The sequence below is a fragment of the Podarcis tiliguerta genome (genome assembly GCF_965153285.1).
Source record: "Podarcis tiliguerta genome assembly, chromosome: 3".
In the NCBI taxonomy this organism is placed as follows: domain Eukaryota; kingdom Metazoa; phylum Chordata; class Lepidosauria; order Squamata; family Lacertidae; genus Podarcis; species Podarcis tiliguerta.
Window position 1 is genome coordinate 51,093,062 of NC_139536.1, and position 22,072 is coordinate 51,115,133.

Genomic DNA, 22,072 nt, shown 5'->3' on the forward strand with positions numbered 1-22,072 from the left:
GCTGTGACAATTCAGCTCCACATATTAAGGTCTGTTGACGATTTTTTCAATAGAAAGGTGTAAAATGATATCTGAACGTATGGACCAGCTTTATACTGGATCAGACCATTAGTCCATCCAGCCCAGCATTGCCCTCTTTGACTGGCATCAGCAGAGGTATTTCCCAGACCAGCTGCCAGGTTTGCTTTAACTACAGCTGCTGGGGATTAAATCTGGAACCAATATGCAATACACATGCTCTAGCACATAACTTCTACTCTGAGTGAACACTTAGCAAACAGTGAGGGTTTTAAGTGTTTTTTGTTCCCATGGACTACAAAATTTAGTATTTTAAACATTTCCATTGGGAGGCTAGGACCACAGCTATGCTAGAGTGTGCTGTGACTGCACCCTCATGTGTAGTTTGTTTAACCAGTGTCTTCTGTGTTGGGTGGCTTATTTCATTTCAGTTCGTTTTAATAAGGAGAAAAACTGCTCTCAGAATGGTGGCAGATAATTTGTGTTGTGAAAGTGGAACAGTGGTTAGATTAACAGCTAAATGTGACTAGTATCTTGAACAGTAGAATGGCAAAGTTTTTCATACCAGTAGGGATTTGGGTGACCTATCCATTCTGAAGGAAATCAGCCCCGAGTGCTCACTGGAAGGAGAGATCCTGAAGCTGAGGCTCCAATACTTAGGCCACCTCATGAGAAGACTCCGTGGAAAAGACCGTGATGTTGGGAAAGATGGAGGGCACAAGGAGAAGGGGACGACAGAGGACGAGATGGTTGGACAGTGTTCTCGAAACTACCAACATGAGTTTGACCAAACTGCGGGAGGCAGTGGAAGACAGGAGTGCCTGGCGTGCTCTGGTCCATGGGGTCACAAAGACTAAACGACATGACTAAACGACAACAACAGGGATTTGGGTGTGGTAAAGTGACCTCTTCCTGTGTTGTCTCTGCATATTTGTTTTTGTGAGTGTGCTGCTTAAATGTTGTGTTCAGCAAGTACAAAGCATACATATGTGAAGAGAATACCTTTTAATAAACAAATGGAATAGGCTATATTATTATGGCTGACTCACATATTCTCAGCTTCTGAATAGGACTCCTCTTGCTGCTCCCCATCAAAAGGTCCTGCACAAGTACCTCTTTAAATTCAAGCTATTATCACAACATATTTCCTCTTTTTTTAAAAAAATATATTTTTATTGAAACATGTTAACACAAATTGGGACGTGGGTGGTGCTGTGGGTAAAACCTCAGCGCCTAGGACTTGCCGATCGTATGGTCAGCGGTTTGAATCCCCGCGGCGGGGTGCGCTCCCGTCGCTCGGTCCCAGCACCTGCCAACCTAGCAGTTCGAAAGCACCCCTGGGTGCAAGTAGATAAATAGGGACTGCTTACTAGCAGGAAGGTAAACGGCGTTCCGTGTGCTGTGCTGGCTCGCCAGATGCAGCTTCGTCACGCTGGCCACGTGACCCGGAAGTGTCTGCGGACAGCGCTGGCTCCCGGCCTATAGAGTGAGATGAGCGCACAACTCTAGAGTCTGGCAAGATTGGCCCGTACGGGCAGGGGTACCTTTACCTTTACCTTTTTAACACAAATTATCAATCAACACAACCAATTACATTTCCCCTCTCCTTTTTATTCCTCCCCACCCTCCCTCTCCCACCCCGGAACAACATCTTCCCTCTTAAGAAATATCTTATTGCAGTCACTCGGGTAAACCAAAGGAGATCTACAGTGAATATGAAGTTACTAACTGAGCACATTGAAAAAGAGTCTTTACAACCCACTTTTCTAGTTCGGTCCCTTTTCAACCTGTGAACAAATTTCTATGAACGTGAGTTTCAGGGTACTGCTTTCTCAGGGGAATTTGGATAGTTCTCAGGTTCATTAAATGTTTCCTTTTGTCTTGGTGCTCTGTGAAGGACAGCTGGCTGAGAAAAGCACCTAAGGATAATGTGGGAGTACTTGTCATTTTCACAGACTATGGTGAAATATGTTCCCCAGATCTGTCTGTATGACATAAGACCATGGAACCTTCATGTCCTTGATAATTCATCCTTAACCTCATGCATTGGATGAGCGATCCCCTCAGGGAGATTCTTGTCACCTTCTTTCAGTAATGGAAGCTCCTAGGTCCATCTGTTAAAGGTGCATTTCTTTTTTTTTAAGTTTCTTTTATTCTTCACATGGCCTGAGGTGCTGGAGATCTGTATCTTAGAAGCAGAGTGTTAACATACATAATTTAAAGTTTTATTTTAGCTTTAGCTGCCAAAACTATGAGGAAGTAACCAACTTACTGAAATACTTAGCATTGCAAATTGTGCCATAATCTCTTCTCTGCTTGACAGTTGGAAGTATTGTCTCTTGAGCCAAACATATATTCCGCTCGTCTTTGTTTCACTTATGGTTCTTTTTTCAGTTGCCTGTGTGACTTCTAAAGTCTCCATCCCTGGTTGCCCTACCAGGAGTTAACAAGATAAGAAGGGTCCTCTTGGATCACACCAAAGCCCCATCTTGTCCCGTATCTTGGTCACCCAGTGGCCAGGCAGATACCTCTGGGAAGCCACAAGCAGAACCTGACTGTGACAGTGCATTCCTCACTTGCGATTCTCAGCAACTGGTAGCTTTGCCTTGAGTTTGTCATGGAGGTGAAACGGCATCATTCTGCCAGGGTTAATTGCTAGAGGGACCTGCTTCTTTATTGGGATTGCATGCTTACCTGGTGAGAAATCTGGTCTCTTAAACAGATTCTGAAAATGGAAAGCGAGCACCTTGTATCCCACATTATGTTCCACTGCAATAAATTATTTGCCCAGATTAACTTTTTTATGGTGCTCAAACCTGTGTAGTGTCTTTCTTCTGTACTGTTATGAAGGAGCTTGAATGTTTGTTTGTAATACAGTAAGCTCGCAACTTGTGTTCATTTAACTTGTGTGTATTCAGCTTTACATGTGTGCCAAAATTTAAAAATAAAAAGGCGGCAGGGTTCCAGCAAAAATGACATTGTCAATTCCACCCACCTGTGACCCCAATGGGTTTTGACTTATACACGATTTTGGATTTAGGCCCAATCCCGAGAATTTAAGTAAGTTGTGGGACTGCTGTACTTTATAAGACTTTATAGCCCCGAGAGGCTGTCAAAGTGGCTTACAAATTATTTGTACAATGCCATTACTTTCCAGTGCAGTATAGGAAATATTAATAACATGCTGTGTCCACGTGGGACCAGGTTTATTTAGGCAGCATATCCTGCCCTCATCCTTGGTCTTCCCTGCTGTTGTCCTGCTGCCATTAGACCTCAAGGACAAGGGAGTGAGGCTGAACATCTGGAACTCACTCAGCCTGTAAGTGAGGCAAGTGCTCCCTTGCTGGCATTTGCTAGGCAGGTCCCACTAATGGCCTTTTACTTCTCATAAAACATCCTGAAGCCATTTAACAATAAAAGCTATATAAATACAATTTCAAATTGATGCTGGTAAAAACTGGGATAAAAATCTCACTGGGAAAGGGCTCTGAACAACTGTCATGGACTGGCCAGGAAGCACCAGCCGGGGAATCCCCAGGGGAACCCTAAAGGAATACCACAGAGGAAGAAGGCTCAGAGCCAGAGGATAGGTGGTGGGACAGCAGTGAGTGGAGAGGGAGAAGAGGGGGCAGAATGGGAAGGAGTAGGTGTCAGAAGCAGAAGAGGCAACAGGGCTTAGTGAGCAAGAAGAGGCTGGGGCAGAGAGCAGTTCAGAATCAGAAGCAGGAGAGGAGCTAGGTCAGGAGACAGAGATGAAGCAGGCTGCTGCAGAATCCATGGAGTCTCCTCCTGCTGCTGCAACAGTCAGCTCCCCTCCCCTCCCCGGTCTAACAGAACACACATAGAAATGAAGAGGGTGGAGCAAAGAGACAAGACAGCAGAACTTAAGGCTACTGGGGAGAGAAGCCTTAGAGAGTAGTGGGAAGGCAGGGACTTTCAGTCCTCTCAGTTGCCTCATTGGGGGAAGACCTACTGGGAAGAGTTGCTATGATCACTAGGCATGCACTATTTTGGTTTCTTTGAATAAAAAGTTAACTTCAGTGACACTGGGTATTTTATTATTGACCTGCTCCTGACAACTGGAATTTCCTCAGATTCTTGGAGAATGAAGATACTGTCAGTGAAGATATTGTGAATGGCCCACAGCCTCATGTTGTGCAGGTTCGATAGAGGGACCTGCCTGCCTGGGTGGCCCAGCTCTCACTGACATGGATTCTGCAGAGGAAGATGCAGAAGTATTGTATGTTTGTTTTTGTAGTTTATTCTGCTATACCATATACTGATTTCAGCAGCAAACCCAGATGATGATTCCTGCAGTATTGCCATGTACACTCGTATCTTGGAAGCTGAATGCCTTGCCACTTGTACATTTTGGCTCCCGAACACCGCAAACCCAGAAGTGAATGTTCCAGTTTGCAAACGTTCTTTGGAAGCCAAACAACCAGCACGGCTTCCGTTTGGCTGCAGGAGCTTCCTGCAGCCAATCAGAAGCCAGGCCTTGGTTTCCAACAGTTTTGGAAGTCAAAGGGACTTCCAGAATGGATTCCGTTTGGCTTCCAAGGTACGACTGTATATAGTAACCCTTTAATAATCTAAAGACTTGTTTTGGAAACGGCACAATGACAATATAACAACATTTATACCAGCTAAGCACTTTCCCAATTCTTTTGTTTTCCTCCTTTACATAAAACTTCAGACAGGCCAGTTAAACTAGCTAGAACAATATTCTTTTTATTATGTAAATAGGCTTCTATATTTTCATGAAGTATTTGCCTTCTCTTTTATTGTATTTTTTAAAAGCTAGATTTTCACAGCAACAAGCCAAACATAAGCAGGCAAAACAGAAATGTCTTCAGAAAATAATATGATGATTTCTGGGGTTTATAAATTCAGATAAGCATGCTTTCGCTGTCAGGATTATTAATAAGATTAGCCCTTGTTTGTTTCTTATGTTCTAATTCAGGAGAAGGAATTAGCTTACCATATGCTTATTACTGGTCTCTTCTTATTGATAAAGACTTGCCCATCAATGTTCGATATAGACAGTTCTGTATGCAAAGTGATTCATAAAGTCACTCACACACACACACACAATTTGTGTTCCAACAGAGTTAAATAATAGAGTATGTTGTTGACTTCTTTTTCTCTTCCCAACTATAAATCACAAAATATTTTAGCTGGTGTGGATACTCTGATTTGAAAGGATGCATGTGCATGAATGCTGGTGTAGGAAATTAGATGTTAGTATCTCCTAGAATTAAGATTCAGGTATCAGGGACCAAATGTTTTTTAGTTGCCCCTTGTCATCATTAGTACTTAGCTTGAAAGCTATTGACATTGATCCAAGACGAGAGACAGTTCACCTGACTTCATATTTTTGGCTAGCTGCTTGCTCTCATCCTTGGTTCAAAATCTGTTTGTGTTTCTCATGAGCGTGTTTTAAGCCCAGATTCCAAGGAAGCAGATAACAAGTTTGTAATGAGTACACAGGACAGGAAAAATAAAAAAAATAAAAAATCCACTGGGAATAGGTTACCTCTCATAGTAAAGTAAGTTTCCTGCTGCTACACAAATATACAAGGGTTAAGGTTCCCTAAAGAAACAGATAATCATATGGCACTTTGGTGAAATGTGTGACTCATTTTAGGATGGAGCTTATATTATGCAGGTAAACACATGTTTCCTGAGGAGATGTGACATTTAATGTGAATGACTGGGTAGTGTGTTTGCAGTGAAGAATGTTGAGGAGAAGAGGAAGTCCTTTAATCTCCTTTCACCTACAGATTCTCCCTTGAAAAAAGCTTCTTTTGCTTTGAGAACTCAGCTAAGGAGGATATAATGATGATGACGATGATGATGATGATGGATAAACCCAAGCAAACACACATGAGCTGGGAGAATAATTTCCAGGGAATAATTGGAAACAATTTGTCCAGGGAAACAATTTGTCTTATGCATTCAAAGTAAATAATCTATGGGTCTTTGACTGCAGCTCTGCAGCAAATCTATCAAAATCTTTTCTTGGATGAATTGGGTGTTATATTCTTTATATGTATGTATTTCCTCTAGAATAATGTTTCAGTAACATATTCCAGGTGTAATTGGTAAACTTTATAAATAGCAAATATGTATGCTAATCTGTTTTATGGTTTTAATATGTTAATGACATTTCTTGTTGGATACATATTTTTCTTTTTGAATTGATACACAGATTCTTTGCTTCTCTCTGGCACACTTGATAATATTTAGTTCCCCACCCATGGATGCTGATTTTGTGCAAAATCAAAAATGGACTAGGTAGCAATCTGTTTTCTTCAGGTATTGTGTGAAATCTTGATTTTACGGTTTTAAAGTGCAGTATCTGAGGAGCTGTGATAGAGCATTTTCCAGAACTGGACCTTTTTGGGGGTCAAAATGGATTTTAACCTAGTGTGTAGTATACAACTAATATTTTTCCAATCTAGATTTTATATATATATATATATATATATAGTATACAGAAAATTAAGGACTGCGGTATAGACATTTTGTTTCAGTGAAAGTTGGATTACTTAGGTGCTGCTTCTCTCTGCATGTTCATTTAGAAGAGACTTGAATTTTATTTATTTATTGGCGTCTTACAGTGTTAGTCCCACAAAAAATGTTTTAGATAAAGCCATGCATATCAGTTACGATATTTAAACCAGTTTTAATTATTTGGGAATATTCATAGAGAGGCTGTGGGGATCTGCTTTCCCTACATCTTTGATTTATTACCTCTTGTGTATACTTCAGTGTGGCACAAATTATTTACATGGCGGCGCAGCACAAATTGTTATTTAGAAGACAAGGTTGCTAATTATTGTTGTTAATGGCAGAAATGCAAATCAAAGTCCTTGATTTGTATATTAAGTTGTCTTGGTGAGCTTATATGCAAATATGTCTTATTATGAGTGCTTTAAGTAAAACTGTGCTCAAAACTGAGAATTCACATGCAGGGAGAGATTAGAGGACTCCCTCAGGGTTGGAGAAAAGGGTATTTTGTTGTTGCTTATGCCAATTCACACAACAATACAAAAAAAAATCATTAATATTAATATTTTAGGTTTCTGTGTATTTTGTTCCAGATGAGTAGCAAAATTTGTAGTTAGTACCAAAATAAACATTTGTACACAGATTAATGCTTCAAAGGTAGCCATTATTCATGACTAAATGATGCGATTTTTGCTCGTCCTGCCATCCAACTTGCAATCCAAAGGTGAAATGGAATGAGAAACCAGGTTCAATTAAGCACAGTTCCAAGTCACACTGAGACCATTTTTAGACAATTACATCTCAACACACCATGAATCAGCAAACCAGGAAGTTTGGATTTAGATTTGATATCCCGCTTTATCACTACCCTAAGGAGTCTCAGAGCGGCTAACGTTCTCCTATCCCTTCCCACAACAAACACTCTGTGAGGTGGGTGAGGCTGAGAGACTTCAGAGAAGTGTGACTGGCCCAAGGTCACCCAGCAGCTGCATGTGGAGGAGCGGAGACGCGAACCCGGTTCACCAGATTACGAGACTACAGCTCTTAACCACTACACCATGCTGGCTCCCAAGTATTCTGTTAACCATATTTTCTTGTTTTGTCCAAACTGGGAAACTAAATAATTCATAGCTTTGGAATGAGCCAGTATACTTATACAAAGTTTGTAGTTTACATAATATTCTGGCTTGTTCCAAAACTTTTTAAACTTAGTTACTTGAAGAATTCCTGATTTATTTGCTCCAGCAATAAAGGAAGGAGCAAAGGAGCTACTTGCACGATCAGAAGGTTTACTCACATTTCAACTTCTTAAACCAATATATGACTATCTGAAATATTAGTCTATTACCTAAGCTTTCTTACATTAGCCCATGAATGAACTCTTGAGTGAACCAATGTGGCTGGAATCCATTCACTGCATGAGTGCTACTCTAGAGCAGTGAGCGAATGTCCCGGGACATTCACAGGGAAAAATGCTTGTTTACAAAGTTATTGTACTACCAACCTTACTATATGCTTGTGAAACGTAGACCACTTATAAACACTATCTCCAAATCCTCGGAAGATTCCATCAATGGTGTCTCCGAAAAATGTTACACATCACTTGGGAAGACAGGCAAACTAATATCAGTGTATTGGAAGAAGCAAAGATCACCATTGTTGAAGCAATGATTCTTCAACATCAACTTCGTTGGACTGGTCATGTTGTGCAGATGCCTGATGATCGTCTTCCAAAGCAACTACTGTATTCTGAACTTAAAAATGGAAAGCGTAATGCTGGTGGTCAACAAAAGAGGTTTAAAGACTGTCTCAAGGCAAATATAAAAAATGTAGTATAAACACTGATGACTGGGAAACACTAGCCTGCGAGCGGTCCAGTTGGAGAACAGCCTTTAGCAAAGGTGTCATGCGCTTTGAAGACACTCAAACTCAGGACACAAGGGAGAAATATGCTAAGAGGAAGGCACCCTTGGCAAATCCACACCGTGATCAACTCCTGCCCGGAAACCAATGTCCCCAGTGTGGAAGGACGTGTGCATCCAGAATTGGCCTCCACAGTCACTTACGGACTCATTGTTAAAACCGTGTTTATGGAAGACAATCTTCCTCGGCTGCGAGTGATCGCGAAAGAAGAAAAGAAGAAGAGCAGTGAGTGAATTGTTTTGGGATTCAAATAATATTCCTTGTTTCCGCTTCTGAGTAAAATTTAATGAGAAGAGGCATGGCAATATTCCATTTTAAGAACAGAATAAGAGCCTCCTGGATCAGGGCAATGGCCCATCTATTCCAGGATCCTGTTCTCTAACCGTGGTCAATCGGATGCCTGTTGGAAGTCCACAAACAAGATTCAAGCACAACAACATTCTCCCCTCCTGTGGTTTCCTGGAACTGGTATTCGGAAGCATTGCTGACTCCAGCTGTGGATTGCTGTGTTGCTATACTGTAGCAAGTAAATTTTCTGGAGTAGAAGAACAAAAACACACTTCCTGAATCCTAGCAAGATTTATTTTAACATTTTGAGGTCCATATTTCTGTGTCACTAGAAGTGCCCATGTCAGCTAGCAAGCACCATTTGAAAATAGTTCAACTTTTAGACAGTAGCTGTCAAGCTAGAGCAACAAATACAAATTTCAGAAAGGAAGGGAAGCAAGGCAATCCAAGATTTTACATGCTAATCAAAATCAAAAGATTTTTTAACTGGCATCACAATGTCTGTAAAGTGGGCAGCTGACTGATCTCTTGGGGAAGGCAGATCCACAACCTGAACAGATTTGCAGACTTGTATTGTAAGAAGCAATCCTTTAAGTACGTAGTGGTGAGTGACTACCCACCAGCTTGTGTTGGATTGGAGAATAAGCTAAACAAAAATCAGGGACAGTTAAGTTTATTTTCTGAACCAGTCTAACTTCAAAACAGAAGAAGGGGCCACTGTTGCCACCACCTCTGCAGAAATGGTGAGGGGTAACATTCCAAAACTATTGAGCCAGATAAAATAGCAGATTTTTAAAAGCTGGGCAAATGCTCTTGGAAATAGTTGTAGAAATTCCAAAAGCTGTTACAAAAGTTCTGCTTTCAAGCTTCCGTTTGTGGGAACACCATGACAATGATACACATTTTAGTGTTGAGATGGGCCTATCAGACATATTATCTCAGATACTGCTGGACTGCTGGGTTAGCAATTATCTTCTTATTTATATAAAATTCATGCCACAGGCCATTTCTGAGATGGCATTGGAATTTTTACCTGGCCCCATTTTTGCTCAGCTTTTTGCTGTGAATAAAGCAAAACAATTACAATATAAGATTTCAATCCACAAGTGTCAGCTTTGCAAATCTCTTTTAATATTTAAACGTAGCATGAAATTATGTTAATGACCAACCTCCATGGGCACTGCGTTAAAAATTGGCAGAGGTGTCTTTTCTTGCTTCTTCTTCCACACCTCCACTGTCCTTCCACCTCCCCCCCTAGAATAGCCTGTGATGGGTTTTGCAGACTAGAAGGGATACGTTTCCCAAAAAATCCAAGCAAATATTTGGGAGCAAAGTAATCATGTTTACATTATGATAATACCCAAGCATTCACTTGAAATCTAATGTGTGTCATCTCATTTAATAAATGTAGTCCAGTTGGATTAGCAATTATCAAGATATAAGGGCTGGTGAAATAAATGAAGCTTTACATGATAATATCTGTGGCTATTCAAATACATTTCCATGTTCTGAATTGAAATGAGATCTCCTATCACACAACAGTTAGCATATCATGTGGCCATTGGCTGACTCTAGGTTGCTGAAAGCCCCATTTGTGCCGCAGCAAGTTTATTCCTAGGAAAGGGTGTTTGAACAGATGACGATAATTGCATGGTTCTCCTAAATTAAACCTGTTAAGAATACATTAAAAATTGGAAACCTAATTTGCCTCCTATAATAGTTTTGTATCAGAAAAATGATGGGATGTTTTTGAATATGTTATTCCTATACTAGACATAGAGCTTGAAAATGGGGGAATTGTACATTGTCAGTATACAAGGGAGGTACTGTTTTTGATAAAGGAAGTGGGCAAATGATCTGATGCCCTTTTTGGCATGAAGTATGTGATGCATGTAAATTGATGCACCTTAGGAACACAAGGATTGCCTAGCTGGATTAGACAACAGCTCTGTCTAGTTTAGCCTTCTGTTCTAGATGTGTTGTTGCCTTTTCTAACCTCAGCCTCTGTTATATTGTTTTTAAATAACCCTGCTAAACAGACTTGACCCTTCTTACTATTTTTAAAAAATCATCCTTTTAACTAACCCTCTTATTTTTTTGTAATTTCTCCCATTTAAAATTAAAGACATTTGTGATGGATTTTCTGGGTAATTTTAATTAATATACGTGAGGAGCTTTACATTTTCCAGCACTTTGACGATATTACACACAAACTCATAAAACCATAGAATTGCGGAGTTGGAAGGGGCCCCAGAGGTCATCTTGTTCAGCCCCCTACTATGCAGGAATCTCAACTAAAGCATCCATGACAGATGGCCATCCAACCTCTGCTTAAAACCTCCAAAGAAGAAGAGCCCACAACCTTCCAAGGGAGTCTGTTGCACTGTCAAACAGCTCTTACCGTCGAAAGATTAATAATAATAATAATTATACCCCGCCCATCTGGCTGGGTTTCCCCAGCCACTCTGGGTGGCTTCCAACAGAATATGAAAATACAAAAAGTCAGTCAAACATTAAAAGCTTCCCTAAACAGGGCTGCCTTCAGATGTCTTCTAAAAGTCTGGCAGTTGTTTCTCTCTTTGACATCTGGTGGGAGAGCGTTCCACGGGGCGGGTGCCACTACCAAGAAGGCCCTCTGCCTGGTTCCCTGTAGCTTGCTTCTCACAGCGAGGGAACTGCCAGAAGGCCCTCGGCACTGGACCTCAGTGTCCGGGCAGAATGATGGGGGTGGAGATGCTTCTTGTAACTTGAATCCCTTGGTTCTGTAGCAAGCCTTCAGAGCAGGAGAAAACAAGCATACTCCCTCCTCCATGGGACTGCCCTTGAGATATTTGAAGATGGTTATCATGCCTCCTCTCAGTCTCCTCCTTTCCAGACTAAACATACCCAAATCCCTCAACTATTTCTCATAAGACTTTGTCTCCAGACTTAATTGCCATCCTCTGCACAAGTTCCAGCTTGTCAATATCCTTCTTAAATTGTGGCACCCAGAAGTGGGCACAATACTCCAGGTGTGGTTCTGACCAAGGCAGAATAGAGTGGTACTATTACTTCCTTTGAGCCACTATGCGGCCTAGAATAGAATCATAGGATCTTAGCGTTGGAAGGGACCCAAGGGTCATCTAGTCAAAGCCCCTGCAATGCAGGAATCTTAACTAAAGCATCCATGACAGATGACCATCCAACTAATAGCATTAGTTTTTTCACCGCTGCACCACATTGTTGACACTGTTGGTGTCATCTGCAAAATTGATGACCACCCCCTCAATTCCTTCATCCAAGTTATTTATAAAGATGTAGAACAACAACGAGCCCAGAACAGAACCCTCTAGCACCCCATTTGTCACTTTCCCCCTGGCATAATGAGGAACCATTAGTGAGTGCTTTTTGGGTTTGGTCAATGAAGCATCATAACCATTTCATACCTTCTAAATGGTTCAAATTACTTGATGAATCACTGACTTCTTCTGCTGACCTGAGTTTCTGATCTTTCTTTGATTTTGCAGGTCAAAAACTCAGTTCAATCATGGCATTTGATTAATTTGTCAGTTTACTGAATTTCTCTTGTACATTTTTGAGCAGTTTTTCTTTTGTTGTTGTTAAAAAAAGGTGACTGAAACTTCCCCATTTCAGCTGCAGTTAAAACAGTACAACTTCTGTCAGAGGTTCTCGAAATGGTGAGGTGGATTCCCCCTAGAGAGCAAGTGGTAGCTGGAGTAAAAGTGCAAAGATTGAGGGAAAGGATCTGGAAGCAGGTGACAACTCCTTTATCACCCAAGACCTGAGTAGATCGAATGCCCTCATACTAATCCACATTGGAATTGTAGAAACATTCCAGAGTCTTAGCCCTTTAGTGGCACAGATGCTTGAGCTGTCATAGCACATAAATAATAAGGATAAGTTCTTGTGTAATTGCTTCTTCAGGGGTATGTGCTGCTCTGATGAAGTTTGAAATGCAGAAATTATGTGGGTGGGGCTTGTGGTGTGATCACTCACTCTCTATGCCATCTGAAGGTCAGTAGGATTAGTGTGGAGTGTGTGTGTGTGCCCCTCCTATGCAGTTTTCCTGTGATCACATAGAAGTAGCAACCATGCTGCTCGGGCAAGATAAGGATTGGTTCTAAAAGCATAATCTATAGATAATTTAATCTAAGGTTACTAGACGTCCCTGTTTCCTGGGGACAGTCCCCGGATTTACAAATCAGTCCCCATACAAAATCCATTGAGGTAGAAAAGTGTCCCTGGATTCATTGAAAACAATCTGGTAACCTTAATTTAATCAAGCCTGAGTGTCTGTGTGACCAAAATAAATACATGTTCTTTTCCTATTATTTACCCTTGTCTTCACTTTCCTTCCTCTGATGTTTCCCTCTGTGCTGAATTTTAGATTCTTTCGTTTGAGGATGAGGACTGAGAGGCTGAACCAAAATGTTCACAGAGAAAGTGGGTTTAGAGGGCAGATCTGAAGGAAGACACACACACACACACACACAGAGAGAGAGAGAGAGAGAGAGCGAGCAAAAAGGCAATATTAATGTAATTGTATGGTTGCCTCCATATTCCTTTTGTGTGGTGCTTTACCGATAAATGCATGTGTTCTTGTGCATTGTTTTAGCACTCTTATCACAGGGACTGTGATACTCTGTAAGATTGAGGAGGCACCTACACATAGCATCTGTGCACTATAACAGTGCAGGGACTTGGTTAGCAGATCTGAGAAGCTACAGAAGGAAGGGACCATCTCTTACACTCACAGTTGGACTAAACACAAAGCTTCTCTGTAGCAAAAAGCCATAAGTTGAAGCATGGCAGCTGAAGGATATTTGCATCATATATAGCCTGGCCACTTTCCCTGAAGATAAATGATTCTTCCCTCCTCTGTATTCAGTTGTTCATATGTTAATAGTAAATTATTTGTAAGTAATAAGTAAAATTGTGACCAAATTTTAAATGCAAAATCTATACCAACCTCTTTCTTGTCAATTGTAAAGTCTCAGCAAAATATCACTTAAGTCTGTGAACCTTCTATAACTTTGGAAATTTGTAAAAAGACTATTACCATAGTTTACAACTTGCGTATGGATGCAGTAAACTTGGGCTTTAATTATTCAGTTTTCCTTCTGCAATCCTCATTTATTTATTGCATTTGCTTTATGCAAAATACCATTAAATAGATTCCGCTTCTAAGAATTGCTTTTTTAGAATAGAATTGTTGCAGTCACACAGATAATTCTTTCTCAGGTGTTTAAATAGTAAAGATTGACCATTACCCCCCTTCAGAAATTATGCTCCTCATTTTCTAACCTCCATGTATTTACTAAAGGTCTGATAGGGGAACCTGCACCTGGATGGTCTTCCTATTTGGTGGTTTATATATCTTGCATACATTTTCCCTTTTTTCTTTATTTTAAAAAATCCATGCCTCATATTTTCATCAGAACAAGTGCTTAAGTTGTCTTAGAAACAGTGAAAACTGTCTCACAGTAAGATCTCATAATGCAACCAATTCCCTCCAAGCAAAACAACATACATAAGAGCAGCAGTAAAGTAACAGAAAGGTTCTCATCTTAGCTTCCTGAAGCACTGGGAGAATTCAGCTGTTTTTCTTGGTCATCTGAAAGACAAAATAAATGGTGCCAAGTGAATATGGAGGACATTCGGCAGTTGAGGAGCGGCCACAGAAAAGACCCTGTTCCAGATTTCTGCTGCTTAACCTCCAGCGGCAGTGGGGTCTCTGATGAAGATCTCATTGGGCAGGCAGGCTCACATGGGATAAAGATGTTCTTTGGATCTCTCAGACTCAGGCTCTTTTGCGCTTCATTGGTCAGAACTCAGCATTTTGCATTGTGCCCAGAAAGTGGAAACTGCTTAAGATCTTTTATCTCAGGTGAAATATGTTCAGTGTGGTGAGCCCTGGCAGCTGCTATACCAGAAGTAATAGTATCTAAAGTGTATTTGCATCAGTGTATTTGATTTATGGCAGTGGGAACTAACTCAACATGAATGCATTTAATTTCACATTTCTGTAGTTTTGAATCCCATATCTTTCTGTAATGTACTTTTACATTTAATGTACATTTCACTGTATGTTCTGGATTTGTTACCTTTTTATTTTTATAGGGTTTCCTCTTTCCTTTTGTTATTTCTTGATTTAAGCAGTGTTTTTATTTCTTTTCCTATCTCTTTGGGAAAATTCCAAAGCAGAGTAAGTGAAACTTTTCTTCTGATTTTTTTTAAATAAAAAATATATCTCTTTTCTTTTTAAGGGTCCATCTTGCTGGGGAGATGTTCTGATTCCAAACAGAATAGCTGGTATTTGCCAGTCAAGAAACTGCAGTGGAGAAGTAGCGGTAAGAGACTGTCAAAATGTAATGACTATCAAAAAGCAACATGACTCACTTAGGGAAATTAAACAGAAATACTAAATTGTCTCAAATTGTATATTTTTAACATAACTATGATTGAAGAAGGTCATCAATTCAGGAAAAAAACATCAACATTTTAAAAGTGACATAGAAGTTAACTCTGTTGAGGTAGGAGTTTTCCCATGTGTGTTCTCCTAACATGTCTACAACCTGCCTCTGAATAGTCACATCACTGCTGTGGCATGAAAATGACCCTTGAAAAATAAGATAAATGCCTCATTGAACATCTAAATACTATAAATGATCCTTCCAGCCCAACGACATGATGGAAAGTCAGCTCTTTTCTACATAAATGCTGTTGTTTTGACTTGTCATTTGTATCTTGTCCTTGATTTTCCCAGCCCCACCCCAAAGTGACATTTGAAATGCATTTGGAGGCATCTTCTTGGACCAAAACACCTGTGGAATTAGGAGGGAAGCTAAGAGCATGTTAGAGTAGCCACACTTGTCATGGGGATTTTACATATCCCTACTGCTAGTTTTGTTGCCTTGTTAAAAATCAAATTTACCCTGTTGTAGCAAACTAATTTTCATTTTCATGGAATTATGCATATTGCATGCTTGCCGGTTTTATGGCTAATGGCCACAGTTGAACTAAGCACCTTTCCCATTTATTTTCTTAAGTTTATGAATGTACGTATAACTGTGTTAGATTGCGGTTGTTGTTGTTGTTTTTCCACAGGAGGGCTGAAATAAACATGATGACATTGTTCACACACTAACTCTTTCCTTTCTGAGTATTAACATTCATGTTCAGAGACATAACATTTGATAATATTTGAATATTTTCACAGTAGCCCAGACCAATCCCTAAAGTTTTCCAAACCTCTCCTATATGTGCTGAAGCATGACTCATGTCACATGTTGTTTCAAGTCATGTTCTAATACGTTTTTGGGATCATCACTTCTTTTTGCCTCTTTTTACTTACAGGAAATAGGCAACCGCTGCTAGGTAATTTGATGGATTACTAAACTCTCCGTATTATGTTGTAATCATCAGGCTACATCACTTTGGATTATGTGTGCATTTATAGTCTCATCTATGATCATTGCAACAGTGACTGCATTTATAATGGGGCCTGGCACCATGCATAATTAAAAGCAGACAAAATAAATTCTGCTCTTGAAAACATTGTGGTAGCTGGTGGGATTTATAAGTACTCTAAAAAGGTTTAAAAGTTGTTTTCAATCCATCACTGGAAAGAAAATACTTCTGAATACTTTCTTCCAGGATTCATATTGAGTCCCGACTGATATGGAGAATGAAGCCAGATAGCTTGGCTGCACCTTTTTCTGCAGCATTCTAGTTTTTTCTTGGGAGGAAAACCTGCTCCAAGATAATCCTTGATTATATCATGTAATTCTAACTGTAATTCTAACTTTAATCTATGATTAGAAGCCAAGATACATCTGGGTATTTCTCAGTCCTGGGAATACCCTTGCCTATGTTCTGATAACCAGAATCCAATTGCTGTAATCTTCTGAACATGTGATACCTTTATCCTGTAGGATTTTCACTGGGTATTATGATGGTAGGTTTTTTATTATCTTGTTGAGCACTTAAATTGATGAGGGGCACTATAAATATCTAGATTGCGATCTTAGACAACATGATTAGAGTTTTACCTCAGGATTTCGGTGCTTCATGAAATAGTATAGTGCAGATCTAGTCATTAGAAATGCTGCTACCTTTGAATTCATTCTCTACATAAAATGCACATATTTATATGCATTTTTAATCAAATGTTGGGAAATTGTGTTATCTGATTGATAGGCAAAACCCAGCCATCCTTTGAAATATGAAATTTGATGAATGTTTCCAATGCAGTTCTTCAGCAATGTTTACACAATTGTGTATACCTGGGTAAAATGTGTGTAAAAGGTATAGAAATGTGTTTATTAGAAGAAATTTGCACTAAATGCTGAATATATATATAAATCACCAACAGAGGTGGAAATGTGGAGAATTTTAAGCTGGAAATATGAGAAACTGAGACAAACAAAAAATGACAGATTTTCCCATTTTCAGTAGAGAACTTGCATATGATCAGGTGGCATCCCCCCCCCCCCCGGCTTTGGAAATACAGGCATACCTCAGAGATATTGCAGGATCGGTTCTGGACCGAACAATTTCTCCCCCCCCCCCAATACATACAAAAGTTAGGTTTACAATATACTATAGTCTATTAAACCAGCCCCCCTGCCTGCAGGGGTGGGAGAGGAAAAACTGGGTTCCAACCCTAGCCATCTCTACTCCCATGGCCAGAAGAGGGGCGTGGGACAGGCTGCCCCATAAGGAGCAATATCTGTAAAGCACAATAAAATGAGGTCTGCCTATAGTATCATGACCAAAGCAAAACCTCCTGTAGACAGATTCAAAAAAAATCTTCTGGCTATTGCCTAATGGATATGTACTTTCTCCTCAAGGGTTCGATATTATTACATGCATTGTTCATTGGGGGGAAACCATCACTGTACTAATATTTCAACTGTGAAATTTGTAATGGGAAATTATTTTTAAAAGGCATTGTCATGTAAGGGAGCAGAGCCTTCCTGATTGTGAAATGAATGGATATTCCTGTCTCATTTTTAAAGAGCCAGGCAATTAAGTAGTCTCTTTTCCTTAGTCAAGTTGTGATCGGCATGAAAGCATCATCAAGAGTCTCTTTCAGAATCACACTTTTGAGAAGGTGAGCAAAGAGACAGAACTATGACCTTGCTGAGAGTCACTCTGCAGTAATTCAACCGCAGGGGACTCATCAAACCACTGTGATGCACTGGAGAATATATCAGGCTAAGAGATTTATCCGGTCTCAGTGGGAAAATATTAGATACAGGGTTCAGATCAGTCAGAAAATGTTACATTCTGGATTTCTGGGCTCATGCAAATGACATTATTATCTAAACGTGCTCTTGATCCTGTCTCTTAACTTGCTTCATGGGAAGTGCTTCAGTAATCCTGGAGGCTGCTGCTGGGTGTATCTGATTTAAGAGGCTCATAACATAGCACGTGTTTAAAAGGGTGATGGTACATAGAGGAGAAGGCAGTCTGCAAATCTAAGCGTTCCAGCTGCTTAGTTCTACAAGTTAAAACACTCCTAGCACTTTTAAGAAAGAAGACAGAGCCAGAACATAAGAAGCAGCCATATCACGATATGGGTCTATCTAGCTCAGTATTGTCTACGGACTGAAAATAGCTCTCCGGGATTTCAGGCAGGGGTCTTCCCCAGCCTTATCTGGAGACTTGAGTGCTACAATGTTCTGCATACAAGGCAGGTGCTCTACCAATGAGCTATGGCCCTTTGTGGAACAGTGCGCCTCTCCCTTAAACAGATGGTACCGCATATGAGCTAGGGGTTCTTCGGAAACATCATGCAGGGTTTCATTGCTGTACTTCCCCCCTCTCTGCCTCACAATTCCATTTTTTTTTTCTTTTTGTGTTAGAGAAATGGTGTGAATAGGATAATGGTGCAATTAGACATTTATGTGGAGGCCCTATCATCTACATCATGGAGAGGATTATATGCTGCTGCTCCACCATATGAGGACCCCAGGTAGCACCTGAATTTAGGCTACATCTCAATTTATGTTGTACATTAAAATTATATGCTGTTTGGTGCATTTGGCTGTCCATATGGTGGATCAGGGACGCAGGATCTACCCCTCCTGAAAAAGCATTGCAGCACAGCCAACTCGTCCAAACCTCCCCATCAGTCCAGCTTTAAGCACCTGACCACCTGACCATGACTGTGTGTTATCTCCACTGTCTGGTCAAAGTACCTCCAGTCTGCTTGGAGGCATCAGTCATAGCAGAGGGTCAGGTGACAGGTGGGAAGGAGACTTTCCTTCTCCTTTTCTCAGTCCTTTGAAAGGCATGGGTCAGAGTGGAGTGGCAGAGGAATGCCCTGTGCTGGTCCCTCCCTTCCCTGTGGTTTTGCAAATGCCAATTTGGCATTATTTCAAGTGGCTTAGCATATTCAACTTGGGGGGGGGGCTGAGGTTTGTAAAATATGCTAGTAACTCTGTTAATGTCAGTGGAACTCTTTCGAATTAAGTGGCTGGCTTTAGGTAATGTGCCAAATAAAGCCTAACATTGTGGGTAAATAAGTGAAAATGACCCATTCAGAACGGCTTCCGTGTCAGTGAGATCACTTAAAGTGCTGGCCAAGGAGCTTGAAAGGATACTTGGAAGTGCACCGAAGTGTTTCCAGTGTCACTATGCCTCAACGCATCCTTGAAGGGCTCTGCCATGGCTTGAAATGTTATAGTGAGGAAAGAAAATAGACTCTGGGTGGCCTGTTATCCACAGTCTATCATGTCAGTGGTCTGTAACAGCTGCTTTTGGAGCCTGGGTAGCCTGTTATGCCAATCTGCCATTAATCTCCTGATCAATGATACAGCTTACTGTAACAGCTCTTTCTGGAGCTTTTAAGGCACGGTGTGTGAATGAATGCTCTGGGAGTTTTGAAGTCTTGGAGCATTAGCAGGAAAAAGTCTATGTTCAGATTTTTGGACTGTGTTTGATTACGTTTATCTTTCAAAAAGTATTTATGAAAGCGAAGTAGTGTCAACCTGACCTGCTGCTGGGCTGGGACTTGGAGACTGTGGTGCAGCTTGTTAATTTGATCTTGATCCAAGCTGAGGACTGGTGCATAACATATCTCATCTTATGAAAGGGCAGGAGTCATTGTGTTATTGTTCTTATAGTCATCCTCACTGGCAAGTATTTGGGCAACTAGTTTAGGACCCAAGTCAAACTGGAAAGCTGTCATATGTCAGAAAGCTGAAACTAATTGGTACGCTCAGTTGTGTGTATGCCTGGGCCTCATATTGTCCAATAAGCATTTTTAATGTGAAAAGGGATTTGGGCAGAGAATATTCCCTGAAAGAAAAAACCCTAAAATCTTAATATTTTTTCCACACTGGTTCATTGTTGTTTGCAACAGTGAATGTCTGCAGCTTTGGCAACAGTTCTTGTTCCTCCTAGTAACAATCATCTGTTCACATTGCCAGTTGGATTTGACTGTGCCTGCCTTATAAATTAGCCCCAAGTTATCTGTCTGCTTCCAAAAAGGCAAAATTATAGCCTGTGCTTTGCTCCTAAATGAGGTTAGTGGAGGATGGATGGAGCCCTCCATCCCTCTGTTGCCACCCTCTTGTACAATTTAAAAGCACAGTGGTAAAAATAAAAATAGCAGGCTGGAAACATAGCAAGGTTATGGAAGAGGTGCAGAACACACCCTTCCACTATACTACACTATAGGGAGTGCAGGAAGCAGCCCACTATGCCACTTCCACAGAGGAAGCTCATTCCTGCAGAACTTTCGGGCCCCAATATTCCAGCTGGAAGACAAGAGGTTTCTACACAATGAGTTTGGGCTCACTTCTGGCTGTGAGAGCCTCACCCCATCAACCACAGGAGCAGAGGAGATAGGAGAGGCAGACAGGAGCTACCAGGCCTAGCTAGCTGGACAAGGCTACTGTTAATCCGAGATTACTCAGTGGGGAAGCCTACTGCTCAGGCCTGCCTGAGAGCTAGGAATGGGCAGAGTATCCAACTCAAATATAAGCTATTAGGAAGGGCTATTTGTAATTTTGAAAAATAGCCATGAAGCTGGAACAAACCATGCTCATGATGAAGATGTTCACACGGAGGTGGTGCCTGCTATTAATGCCTGAATGCCATGGGTGAATTCTATTGGATCAGCTAAGAGATCAGCTTCACCAATGCACATCAAGATATGTGGAAGGGTGTGATGAGTTTCCATTGCTACTGCTGAAAGTCCAGTAACCCTTGGCTACTTCTTTCAGAATTGTTCCATCCCAGCTGGTCATTGCAGGCACTTCATAACAGAGGCTAGTGTCTGAGCTTGTTTCTTCCCATCTTCCAACTCTCTTCCTTTTGTGCCATGCCTTTTAGACTGCAAGCCTGAAGGCAGAGAATCTGAACTGCAAAGTTACTATATTGAACTTGTAACATGGAGAAAAAATTGTGAGCCACTCTACCTATTTTCTTCTGAACAGCAAAATTAAAAATAATGCTTTAAATAAGCAAATTTTAGTATTAACTCCCCACCCAGCTTGATTCAGAAATGAGTTTGCATCTTTGGAGAACACTCTTAAGAAGCCCCTTAGAATTCAAAATTTCATCCATAATGTTCACTGTAGTATATCTTATTAACTTAAATCTTCATATATTTTTCATCCATTATTCTGGTTGGTAATTGCTGCTCAAGCAAACACTTCCCCAAAAGGATTTTGAAGGCTCTAATTAACTCTGGGAAATGCCACAGTGGAAAATGGATCTGTGCTGTCTCTGAGCTTGCCGCCCATTTGTGGGAATGCCTTCAAATTGTTTTCTGGTATGTGTGGAAGCCCCTCTTCTTCTTCTTTTAAAAAATGTGTTTGTTTATTTTAATGGATCAATACTTTAGAATTTCCACTAGACCTTGCCTTTCTTTGTATGCATGAACTTCATTCATACATTTGCTGATTGGTTGTTTTGTCTTTAATTACTATTTTAAAGAAGTTATGATTCTCTGGGAGCTTACCTCCTATAGGCATTTCCTTCTTGACAATGGCAGCATTGGCTTGCAATGGCAGTGTTGCTTTGTTCCATGTGTGCTATATGCATGTTGCCTGGAAATGTTCTTTGTTCTGAGATGGGTGTGAACATTCAGGTGTGTGTGGGTTTGCCCTTGTTCTTTCCGCATTAGATTTCCCATGCTTGGCAGTTACTTACTCTAAAACGTAAATGCTACTTGCCTTAAAAAAAGAGAGAGACATCTGAGCAACTTTAAAGAGTTTGCTGTGATAGCCAAAGACTGCTGGTCTCATTCAGCAGCAGCTGGAGATTTGAGGAAAGGGATTTTGTTTCCACAGGGTGATTTCATTATATGTGATGG

At 40.6% G+C, this 22,072-nt stretch overlaps 1 protein-coding gene and 1 long non-coding RNA gene across 5 annotated transcripts in view; one reads left to right on the forward strand and one right to left on the reverse strand.

Moving 5' to 3' along the window:
* Window positions 1-22,072, forward strand: part of PRKN (parkin RBR E3 ubiquitin protein ligase) — a 582,309-nt gene that overhangs the window by 266,362 nt on the left and 293,875 nt on the right. For all 4 annotated transcript variants that reach the window (XM_083434186.1, XM_083434187.1, XM_083434185.1 and 1 more), the window contains exon 5: window positions 15,009-15,092. In XM_083434186.1, coding sequence (XP_083290312.1) covers window positions 15,009-15,092 — 84 coding nt within the window. The remainder of the gene's footprint in view (window positions 1-15,008; window positions 15,093-22,072) is intronic.
* The window catches only part of LOC310674722, an 84,791-nt gene that overhangs the window by 44,284 nt on the left and 18,435 nt on the right, over window positions 1-22,072 (reverse strand). The window contains exon 2 of the long non-coding RNA XR_014509737.1: window positions 14,273-14,356. This is a non-coding gene — a long non-coding RNA (uncharacterized lncRNA). The remainder of the gene's footprint in view (window positions 1-14,272; window positions 14,357-22,072) is intronic.